The sequence below is a fragment of the Gorilla gorilla genome, chromosome 1 (assembly GCF_029281585.2).
Source record: "Gorilla gorilla gorilla isolate KB3781 chromosome 1, NHGRI_mGorGor1-v2.1_pri, whole genome shotgun sequence".
NCBI classification, from domain to species: domain Eukaryota; kingdom Metazoa; phylum Chordata; class Mammalia; order Primates; family Hominidae; genus Gorilla; species Gorilla gorilla.
The window spans coordinates 95952282-95964468 of NC_073224.2; the positions used below are offsets into that span (position 1 = coordinate 95952282).

At 44.0% G+C, this 12187-nt stretch overlaps 1 protein-coding gene across 1 annotated transcript in view; it reads left to right on the forward strand.

Annotated features, from left to right (window-relative positions):
* The first annotated feature begins 9627 nt into the window (after window positions 1-9627).
* CD244 (CD244 molecule) overlaps window positions 9628-12187 on the forward strand; it is a 32732-nt gene continuing 30172 nt past the window's right edge. The window contains exon 1 of the mRNA XM_019036710.4: window positions 9628-9898. Within this exon, the coding sequence (XP_018892255.1) occupies window positions 9838-9898 (61 nt within the window). The 5' untranslated portion in view covers window positions 9628-9837. The remainder of the gene's footprint in view (window positions 9899-12187) is intronic.

Sequence of the window (12187 nt, forward strand, 5' to 3'; positions counted from 1 at the left end):
GTGTTTTCAACAAATGATACTGAGAAGACTGAATATCCACATATAAAAGAATAAAAGTTGAGGCTGGGCATGGTGGCTTACACCTGTAATCCCAGCAGTTTGGGAGGCCGAGGTGGGTGGATTATGAGATCAGGAGTTTGAGAGCAGCCTGACCAACATGGTGAAACCCTGTCTCTACTAAAAACACAAAAATTAGCCAGGTGTGGTGGCGCATGCCTGTAATCCCAGCTACTCAGGAGGCTGAGGCAGGAGAATCACTTGAACCCAGGAGGCAGAGGTTGCAGTGAGCCGAGACTGCGCCACTGCACTCCAGCCTGGGTGACAGAGTGAGACTCCATCTCAAAAAAAAAAAAAAATTAACTCCAAATAGACCCATGACTCAAATGTAAGACCTAAACTATGAAACTCTTCGATCAAAATAGGACAGAAGCAACACAGCACTGGATTTGGCAATAATTTCTTGACTATGACAACAAAGCATAGGCAACAAAAGAAAAAAATGAACAAATTGTGCTTTATGAAAATTTAAAAATGTTGTGCACCTAAAGACCCTATCAACAAAGTAAAAACCCACAGAATGGGAGAAAATATTTTCAAATCGTATATCTTATAAAGAATTAATATCCAGACTATGTAGATAACTCCCAAAATTCAACAACAAAATACCAAACAACCCAATTAAAAATGGGCAAAGGACTTGTATAGACCTTTTTCCAAACAAGATATACAAATGCCTAATATGCATATGAAAAAATGCTCAGCATCCCTAATCATTAGAGAAATGCAAACCAAAATCCCAATGAGATACCACCTTACACTCATTAGGATGGCTACTATAAACAAAACAAAACAGAAAATGACAAGTGTTAGTGAGGATGTGGAGAAATGGAAACTCTTATGCACTGACAGTGGGAATGTGTTTTAGTCTGTTCTCACATTGCTATAAAGAAATATCTAAAACTGGGTAATTTATAAGGAAAAGAGGTTTAATTGGCTCATGTTTCCACAGGCTTTACAGGAAGCATAGCGGCTTCTGCTCAGCTTCTGGGAGGCCTCAAAAAACTTACAATCATGGTGGAAGGCGAAGGAACAGCAGGCACATCTTACATGTTGGACATGGGGCGCGGGGGGGGGAGGTGCCACCCACTTTAAAACAACCAGATCTTGTGAGAACTCTATCATGAGAACAGCACCAAAGGGAGAAATTCATCCCCATGATCCAATCACCTCCCACCAGACCCCACATCCAACACTAGGGATTACAAATGGACATGAGATTTGGGCAGGGACACAGATCCAAACCATATCAGAATGTAAAATGGTATAGCATCTGTGGAAAACAGTATTAGGTTTCTCAAAAGATTAAACATAGGCCAGGCACAGTGCTTCACGTCTATGATCCCAGCACTTTTGGAGGCTGAGGCGGGCGGATCTCCTGAGGTCGGGAGTTTGAGACCAGCCTGGCCAACATAGTGAAACTCCATCTCTGCTAAAAATATGAAAATTAGCTGGGTGTGGTGGCACATGCCTGTAATTCCAGCTACTCAGGAGGCCGAGGCAGGAGAATCACTTGAACCCAGTAGGCGGAGGTTGCAGTGAGCTGAGATTGTGCCATTGCACTCCAGCCTAGGGGACAGAGTGAGACTCTGTCTCAAAAAAAAAAAAGATTAAACATAGAATTACCATATGATTCAGCAATTCCACTTCTGGGTGTATACCCAAAAGAATTGAAAGCAGGGTCTTGAAGAGATATTTGTTCACCCATGTTCATAGCAGCATTACTCACAATAGCTAAAATGCGGAAACAACCCAAGTGCCCATTGACAGATGAAGCAAAAAGTGGTATATATGTATACATATATATGTACATATATGTATACATACATATATATACAAATATATGTACACATATCTATATATAGATATAGATATAGACAGGGATATTATTCAACCTTAAGAAGGAATAAAATTCTGACTGAAGCTACAACATGGATGAATCTTGAGAGCATTATGATAAGTGAAATAAGCCAGTCAGAAAAAAACAAATATTGCATGATTTCACTTTATGAGTACCTATAGTCAAATTTATAGAGACAGAAAAATGGAATGATTGTTTCCTGGGGCTGTGGGGAAAGGGGTATGGGCCATTATTGTTTAATAGATAGAGTTTCAGTTTTACAAGATGAAGAGTTCTGCAGATGAATGATGGTGATGGTTGTACAAGAGTATGAATGCACTTAATACTTGTTCTTGACTGAGGTGGATGGAGAGAAAGATTTTTATTGTGCGCGTGCATGTGTGTGTGTGTGTGTGTGTGTGTGTGTATTTTTTTTCTTTTTTTGAGACAGAGTCTCACTCTGTTGCCCAGGCTGGCGTGCAGTGGCATGAGCACAGCTCACTGAAGCATTGACCTCCCTGGCTCAAGAGATCCTTCTACCTCAGCCTCTCAAGTAGCTGAGACCACAGGCATGCCACCATACCTGGCTAATTAATTTTTTTTTTTGTAGAGTTGTGGTCTCACTACATTGCCCAGGCTTGTCTCGAACTCTTGGACTCAAGCAATCCACCTGATTCAGCCTCCCAAAGTGCTGGGATTACAGGGGTGAGCCTCCACACCCAGCCACGTGTATGTATTTGTGTGTGTCTTTATTGAAGATCATTTATTAATGAAAGCTTTCTTTACCATTTACCTGTTGAAGACACGGAGTCAGTTAGTTCTTTCATTGCTGCTTGCAAAACAGACCATCTGATTTTTCCTTTGGGCCTCTCTTTCATAATATGTTACCAAAGGCAGCTGGCACACAGCGTTGCATTCTGTTTCCCTGATGTCTTCCCTTAGAGCTCAAGGGCACTAGGTATATAACACACTTCTTGAGTGGCCACAGGCAACGCTCTTAACATTTTCACTTCTTACATAACATGGAGTGCCATCTTTCCAACCTTCAATATTAATTTCTTCATCACCAGTAAGCCTATTACCAAGCCAATGCTATGTGTTTTAGGTATTTACTGAAGCTGGAGAAAGGAGTGTGTTGACTGGTGTCTTGCTTCTCCTAAAGGCTTCAGCCTGACAGTGACACTTTCTGCTTACATTGCTCGGCCAGAGCAAGACACATGGTCCTGTTTAACTTCAAAGAGAAGTGCAGCCTTCCATGTCCCCACCCTGCCCCAAAAGAGGAGAATTGTATCAGAGTGAACAACACTAATGATTACCTGAAAGGTTTCATGATGAGGTAGTATTAGTGGTCTTTCTTTGTGGTTGTAACAAGCAGCCAGAGACGCATGGCAGCTAGGTCAGCTCCCTCTCTCACTCTCCTTCTACCCCCGTCCACCTCTCTCCCACCTTCCTTTCTTTCACAATGCAATGGACGCTTATCATGACACAACCCAACAACTAGAATATTATTAATAATCTACACCTACCTCTGTGTTCCTCTATGTCACTCCATCCCTCCCTTCTTCCTTAGTTGTTGCCATTATCTCAATTTGTGGTTAAGATCCTATTGCTTAAGCTACTTTTTAACAATCATGCACACACATCATGCAGATGCCCAAATAATATGTTTAATTTTTTGTTTTTAAACTATATAAAAATACTATCATATTGTATATTGTCTTCTGGTGCTTATTTTTTCCTATGACATTATGTAACTACTGTTCTCCTGTGCTGTCCCACATTCATTTTCGATGCTATTGAATTTACATTGTATGAATAGATCACATCTTGTTTTTCCACTCTCCCATTGCCATTTGTTTTGTTTCCAGTTTTTTTTCCAATACAAAACAATGCTGCTATGCACATTGTCATATGTGTCTCCAGGTATATATGTGCTAAACTTTCTCTTATATGTAGGTATATAACTAGATGTCATATTGCTGGATCATTAGAGTTTATAAATATTTTACTTTACAAGATAACACCAATTTATTTCCACAGAATTGTACCAATTTACATTCCCATCAGCTGTATATAATTGATCCAATTGATCCATATGCCCTCAAATACTTGGTGTTACCAGACTTCTTTATTTTTGCCCATTAAATTCTTGAACTCAGCCGCCCAAAATGTTAAGATTACAGGTGTGAGTCATCGCGCCTGGCCAGAGGCAACTTCTTAGCAGGAGAGGGTATGCCACAAAAACCCAGAGAGCTTCACATGAAAATCATGTAGGGAGGTCAGTTAGGGCACGGATAGGGGAAGAAGAAGAGGAACTCTTAGAGAACAGGAAGCCAGTTTTAGGTTCTTCATCTTCTATAATCTCATATGTGAATGCGTGGGCCCATGCAACCTGTGTGGTAGATTCAGTGACACATAGAATCAGGGAAACTCTCAGGACTGATGAGGATTCTACATGAGGGATAAACAGCAATGTGAAATAGAATAAAACAGCAATGTGATGTAGAATAAAATACTCCACAGTAAAGTTTTGTCATGTCAAAACAATTTCATGGTCAATTACGGATATTCAAACCATTAAAATAACAACTTGGTTGTAAGTTGTACTGGTCTGTTTTCACTCTGCTGATAAAGACAGACCCAAGACTGGGAAGAAAAAGAAGTTTAATTGGACTTACAGTTCCACATAGCCGGGGAGGCCTCACAATCCTGGTGGGAGGTGAAAGGTACTTCTTACATGGTGGCAGCAAGAGAAAATGAGGAAGGAGCAAAGCAGAAACCCTGATAAACCTGTCAGATCTCATGAGGCTTATTCACTATCACGAGACTAGCACAGGAAAGACCCTCCCCTATGATTCAGTTACCTCCCCCTGGGTCCCTCCCACAGCATGTGGGAATTCTGGGAGATACAATTCAAGTTGAGATTTTGGTGGGGACACAGCCAAACCATATCATAAGTTTATCTGATTACACCACTAAACATTGATCACATTCATTTCTTTTTAGGTGTCAACGTAGCACAAAAAAATTAAAAGAGAACATTGGCTTGCACAAATGACTTTATCATTATAACCCCAATTTTGATTTTCTGTATTTGTAATTCACAAACTAGATAAAATTCACAAACTAGATGGTAGGGCACTTAGAAGTCATTATGTTTTTTTTTTTTAATTGCAAAACACTTGGTCTACTAATATGTCAAACATAAAAATCTCAGAATATAATTTCATACTAAATCAGATTCTGATTTATACAATGTAATAAAAGATACAAATGTATAAGACAAATTTATATTTAATTATCTTTAAATAGGAGGCTAAATAGGAGGCTATTCTATGGTGCATTTCCCTTGCAATTTGGGAAAACTTTTTTGTACCTTTTTCATGTAGAAACATTTTGTTCCAACACAGGGAAGCAGAGATTGATTCCATTTCCCACACCACATTGCTAGTGTCAGAGAGATAGCCTGCGGTTCTCTGCATCGTCAGAGCTGTTTCTCACACTGAATCTGGGAATGGCAAATTTCTTGTTATGTTGAAATTCTGAGATGAGTTAAGACATGGATTGCACTCTTTAGCCTTTGCTCCTGTGGATGTGGGTTCTCTGCATTATCTGATGTCCCATAAATTGTTTTGAGAGGCTCTGTCTTCCATCTTCTTTATGAGACTGTTGCATCTCTTACCTTTAACCTGAACCTGAAAGTTATCACAGCCAATAAATAAACAATAACTGGCTACTTCTCTTCCAACAAGTGAAAGCCCACAGAAGATAAATGTACATAGAAGGGAAAGCGATTTTCTAGCCCTTCTGAGAAAAAGAGACAGAAAAAGAGATTGTGCTTATTAAAAGTGTCGTTATGGTTTCATTCAAACAGGAACACAGACAATATTCAGATGGTTAGAAATAAAGGCAATGAGTTCTCATTTAGTGTCTGGTGTTACGGAAGTTATTTATTGAATTCTTGCAAGATTGGTTGACTATACCTATAAGATCAGTTGGGCTCTTTGTGAACGGTTCATCTTTGACAACTTTAATAAACTTCTTTCCAGTGGTGCAGTAAAGGATTAACCTTGTTCAAAGAGAGGCCCAACCTTTGCCCTTGGCTCCTGGGAGGTAATCTCTAAGCTTTGAAATGTCCTGCTTGATAAGAGTATCTTCATTACTGGGGACCTTGTTAGCATTGTCAATGCTAATAATGTGATTTATGGTGGGAGCTCTGGCCACATAGCATCAACTCAATTTCTGGAGGGGCCAGAGACTATGGTCAGCCACATGGGTGGTCAGCCATGTCTATGTGAGCAAGCCCCAATAAAAATTCTGGACACCAAGACTTGGAAGAGCTTCCCTGCTTAACAATATTCTCTGTGTGTATTGTCACACATAGTTTCTGGGAGAAGTAGGCCCTGTCTGCACAGCTCCACTGGGAGAGGAGAACTGGAAGTGCTGTGACTGACTCCTTTGTTTGGGACTCTCCTGGACCTTGCCTTAGGTACCTCTTCCCTTGGCTCATTTTCATCTGTATTTTTTGCTTTAATAAACTCTAATATTACAGAAGTTATTTGTTGAATTCTTGCAAGATTGGTTGACTATACCTATAAGATCAGTTGGGTTCTTTGTGAAGGCTTGGGTAAAACATTTGTAAAACAGCTTTCAGTGAGTTTTGTGAGTCATTCTAGTTAATTATCAAACCTGAAGGTGGTCTTGGGGACCTCAAACTTGCAATTTGTCTCAGAAATGGGTGGTCCTGGGGACTCATGAAATTTGTAGTTGGCATCAGAAGTGGGATTTACTGGAATGACCTTGACTCACCGAAACTTGATGAAAGCATGGTTTGGGCAGGGGTTTATGAACCTTTGATTCCCAGATGGCCGCTAACCTTTAAATGCCCCTGTCTGAGTCCCCTGTCCCAGACTTATAAAGATCTCGTGAATATGTATGGGAAATGTAGCTAAGGGAGTCTCTGGTTTATATTGATTTTGTAGGTCTCGGGTCCTCGTGCTAAAGTGGCTGAGCTGCACAGAAGGGCTCTCTGCACAAAAATTCGGTGGGGCAAAATAAAAACTCCAAGAGGGCAGAGTCCATGGTGACTTAGCTAACCAGTCTATCTCAGGGGAAATAGAAATGTCTTCCTTAGGGAATTCATTCATTCCTTCAGCACTTGACAATCTACTAATCAACTCTGAAGAACGAGGCACTGGGTGAGGCTTGGAAACACTAAGCTAAGGAGAGCATAGACTTTGTGTTGAAGAGCTCAGGGCTGGGGAGGTCAGTGTGTAGAACAAATGGCAGGTTGTTTTTTTGATATTGTTGTTTTTTTTGTTATTGTTGTTTATTTGTTTGTTTTTGCTCTTGTTGCCCAAGCTGGAATGCAACGGCGTGATTTCGGCTCACTGCAACCTCCTCCTCCTGGGTTCAAATGATTCTCCTGCCTCAGCCTCCTGAGTAGCTGGGATTACAGGCGTGCACCACCACACCCGGCTCATTTTTTGTATTTTTAGTAGAAACAGGGTTTCACTATGTTAGCCAGGCTGGTCTCAAACTCCTAACCTCAGGTAATCCACCCATCTTGGCCTCCCAAAGTGCTGGGATTACAGGCGTGAGCCACTGCGCCCAGCACTTTTTTTTTTTTTTTGAGACAGAGTCTTGCTCTGTCTCCCAGGCTGGAGTGCAGAGGCATGATCTCGGCTCACTGCAATCTCTGCCTCCTGGGTTCAAAGGATTCTCCTGCCTCAGCCTCCCGAGTAGCTGGGATTATAGGCACACGCCACCACACCCAGCTAATTTTTGTATTTTTAGTAGAGATGAGGTTTCACCACATTGGCCAGGCTGATATCGAACTCCTGACCTCAAGTGATCCGCCTGCCTTGGCCTCCCAAAGTGCTGGGATTATAGGCATGAGCCACTGCGATCAGCCTACAAATAGCAGATATTGTGTGATAGAGTTTGTCAGGGACCACAAGACAGACACACACTAAGTGGTACAGCTGCTCCGAGTTCAGTTTCCAGGAGATGATAGGTCATCCACATGCCTGGTGGGAAGGATGGAGCTGGTGTGTTGGGGTCAGGATTGGAGAGGCTGATTCCTAATTCACATTCATTAGTGGGTTCCAACAGTTGGATCTTGTTTTCCACCTGTCATGTGAGGAAGTTTACCCCTCTTTGTTATATCATGTCTTGTGCACCACTTCTCAAGGTTAAGGACATGGCCAGATCAATTCTGAAGAAATTCCCCAGGGTTGAGGGCTGACCCTTGGGAGGAGACAAAGGAGCGAAGAGATGATAACCATTAGACCAGCTGGAAAAAGCTATTCAGAGCTTAAAAAAATGAAAACAAAACCACAAAAACTTCACCTATGTCCAGTGTTTTTTGTGTGCATATTCTCAAGTATCATTTTTAATTTGATCCTGAAAACTACCTTGTGAAGGTGGGGAGGATGTATTGTTGACCCTACAGGCTCAGACAGCAACAAGGCCAGAATCACATAGGTTGTAAGTTGCTGAATGGGAGCTGCAAGTCCAAGTCTTTGACTCTAAATCCAGCGCTCTGTCCAGAGCCCCGCTGCTGCCTCTGTTGGCAGCTGAAGCTGTCAGTCTGCTGCCCCCTGCCAAGTTCAGACAAGGTGGCTGGAAATGGACCAAAGGATGGAAAAAGAGAATAAGAGTGGACTTGAAGGGAACCGAAAGTATTTGTTAAGGGGAAAGCAGAAGGAAGAAAGAAAGAGGCATGAACCCTGGGGCCTGGCCTTGAAGCACAGTGTTCCAGGGGAGGGGGGATGCCGCTGTCCCCACCCCTCCATGGGGGCCTGAGCAGATCCATAGCTGCCTGGCCTTCCTGGAGGGTGGCGTCCAAGCATGGATGGGAAGGCAGCAAAAACAGGCCCATGTCACTTCTGGGAGAAGGCAAAAGAGGGAAGAGAGGACTACCATGGAAAAGTAGAAAAAGAGGAAGGGAGGGAATCTAGACATACAGATCGGAAATGTGGAGCAAAACAAATTCTTTTTTTTTTTTTTTTTTGAGACACAGTGTCGCTCTGTCACCTAGGCTGGAGTGCAGTGGCGTGATCTTGGCTTAGCGCAATCTCCACCTCCTGGGCTCAAGTGATTCCCCTGCCTCAGCCTCCCAAGTAGCTTGGATTACAGGTGCATGCCACCCAGCCTGGCTAATTTCTCTATTTTTAGTAGAGATGGGGATTCACCATATTGGCCAGGCTAGTCTCGATCTCCTGACCTCAAGTGATCTGCCTGCCTCAGCCTCCCAAAGTGTTGGGATTACAGGCGTGAGCCACCATGCCCCGTGTGAAGCATATTCTTATGAAACAAATTTAATTTACATGTGCTTAAACTTTGGTGTACACTTGCATGGAATCCCCAGGCTTGTTAGATTTTTCTAGTGCCTCCAGCCCTTAGGTCTCTTCCTATGTTCTCTCAGCTACTCCTCCTTTCCTTCAACACTGTTAGCCGCTTATCCAGGGCCCTACATCTCAGCCCACTCCTCCTCCAGCCCCTCTCCACTCCACCTCCACAATGTCTGTTGGAATGGAACAGTCGAGGATACTGGCTGTTTGGCCCCCATGGGGGTCTCTCCACACAGGATTCAGAGAATTGGAACATTGCTTGGGCTGAAGCAGAGAACGGGATGCAATTTTGAAACTGGCTTTGTGAGTCACTGTGAACTTCAAGCACCCTCCCACTTGAGGTAAGCTTCACCAGTTTGGCTTGTGGGAACTGTCAGACCAGCTCCAGGCGCTGGGGCTTTCTCAGCGGCCTTGTCAGCTCACAGCAGGCGTTAACAGCCTCTAATTGAGGAAACTGTGGCTGGACAGGTTGCAAGGCAGTTCTGCTCCCCATCGTCCTCTTGCTGACTGGGGACTGCTGAGCCCGTGCACGGCAGAGAGTCTGGTGGGGTGGAGGGGCTGGCCTGTCCCCTCTGTCCTGTGGAAATGCTGGGGCAAGAGGTCACCCTCGTACTCCTCCTGCTCCTCAAGGTGTATCAGGGCAAAGGTAAGGAGGTCCTACCTGGCGTGGGGCGAGGGATGGACTAGGAGCTGTGCCCCTCAGGGAGATCAGAGCCAGAGCCTCTGCTTGTGCCACATACGCAGTCATCTGGAACTTGACTCCGAGCAGCTCCTGACAGCTCTGACAGTCTAAATCAGACAGGACAGGCTGGCAGTGCACTGGGAGGTCTGTGAGAGGGGCATCTGGCCCTGCCACCAGCAATCCAGGAAGTCTTGGGTGAGGAGATTCCTTCCCACTGGCTTCAATTTACCCATCTGTGTAGTGGAGAGAGAAGCCTCCTTCCAGCTGCCTGTAAAGATGAAGAAAATTGCATCCTCCAATTGTGGCATGAGAGAAGAGAAGCAGTCCCAAGGAAGTGGGTGGTTCTCGAGCTCAGAGACAGATGGATGGACCCCTGAGGCAGGAAAGCTGAGCCCAAGGAGGGGAGGGAGAGGCCAGCAGCCAGGAAGAGGCTGGAAGGCATGGTCCTTCATCTCCCCGGCTTCTTCAGCCACCCAGATGCCACAGGAGCCTGGAAATTATTAGGGACATGTTGGGTTGGGGCAGAAGAAGGAGACAATATGAGGAAGCTCCACAGCAAACCTAAAGCTGTCAGCCAGGCATGGAGCCATCTAACATTTACTCCTGGGGACCCCAGCTGAGGGCTGCTCCCCTCTTTCTCCAGTTCTGGGGTCCAGGATGCTCTGAAACCTGGATCCCGCATTTAATTTAATTGAATTAATTTATTTATTTCATTTTTAATTTTTATTTATTTATTTATTTTTTGAGACAGAGTCTCCTTCTGTCACCCAGGCTGGAGTGCAGTGGCGTGATCTCCGCTCACTACAAACTCTGCCTCCCGGGTTCAAGCGATTCTCATGCCTCAGCCTCCCGAGTAGGTGAAATTACAGACGTGCACCACCATGCTTGGCTAATTTTTGTATTTTTAGTACAGACCAGGTTTCACCATGTTGGCCAGGCTGGTCTTGAACTCCTGACCTCAGGTGATCTGCCCACCTTGGTCTCCCCCAACCAAAGTGCTGGGATTACAGGTATGAACCACCATGCCCAGCCAGGGTTCTGCATTTTAGATCAGTGACTCTGCAGGGGCTTCACGGGGGTGGAGAGCATGGAATTAGAGGAGGGTACACTCTGGGCACAAAGAGGGGAAACTGAGGCATAGTGTTGTGTGGGTTCAGGGCCAGGTAGAAGCCCCATATGCAATAAAGTCCCATGCCCAGGTACTCAATTCAGTTACCGAGTCCCTGAGCATTCTTGTGTCCTTCAGGAAGACACAGTCAAGGCTCAGGTGGACTCAACATTTGTAAGGATGCAGGCCGCCTAGGGCAGAGCATGATGAGGAACAGGGATCAGGGAGGAAGGAGGGAAGCCTGCAGCTCTTGTGGGTGGGTTGGGGGGCCTAGTGGCCCAGGATTCTGGGCAGGAGAGCTAGGTTGGAACCTGATCTAAGGATCCTTGAATGCAGCTCAGACAGCTGAAGGAGGACTGATGGGATTGGTGCCTGGTTGTGGGGATGAGAGTAACAGAGAAGCTGAGGTTATGACCCTGAGGTCATGAGCCTGTGTGACAGAGGGCGATGCTCCCTCCACCCTCATTCCCAGGGCTTCAGCACCATAGCTGGGCTTGGCTATGCCGGCCCTTGCACGGTGAAGCTGGTGAGTGACTTGTTAGGCACAGGGAGGGATGGACTTGGGTCTTCCTGAGCTTCTTCCTCCTCCATCCTGTGTCTGTGGGGCAGGCCTGGCATAAGTTGACTGAAGCTGCTCTATTTCTTTAATTTTTAAACCTTTTAGTTTGAAATAATTGTGAAGTTCCAGGGAAGCTGCAAGAATAGTTCAAACGGTTCTTGAATTTCTTTCATCTAGATTCACCAATTAACATTTCATCACATTTACTTTATTTCTCTTTCTCTAGCTGTATGTATATGTGTGTATAAATGTATAATAATTTTTGCTGAACCACTTGAGAACAAGTTGTGACATTATGTCCCCTTACTCCTAAATATTTTAGCACTTATATCCTATGAACAAAGACATTCTCATGTTACTACAGCACAATTGTCAAATTCAGTAAATTTAACATTAATACCATCAAATACGCTGTCCATATTCACATATTACCAATTGTCCCAAGAATATGCTTTATTTTTTTTTTTTGCTGACCCAAGATGCAATCAAGATCATGTATTACATTCACTTGTTATGTTTCTCATGTTCAGTCTATGACCATACTTTAACCTTTCTTCATCTTTCATGATATTGCATTCTTGAAGAA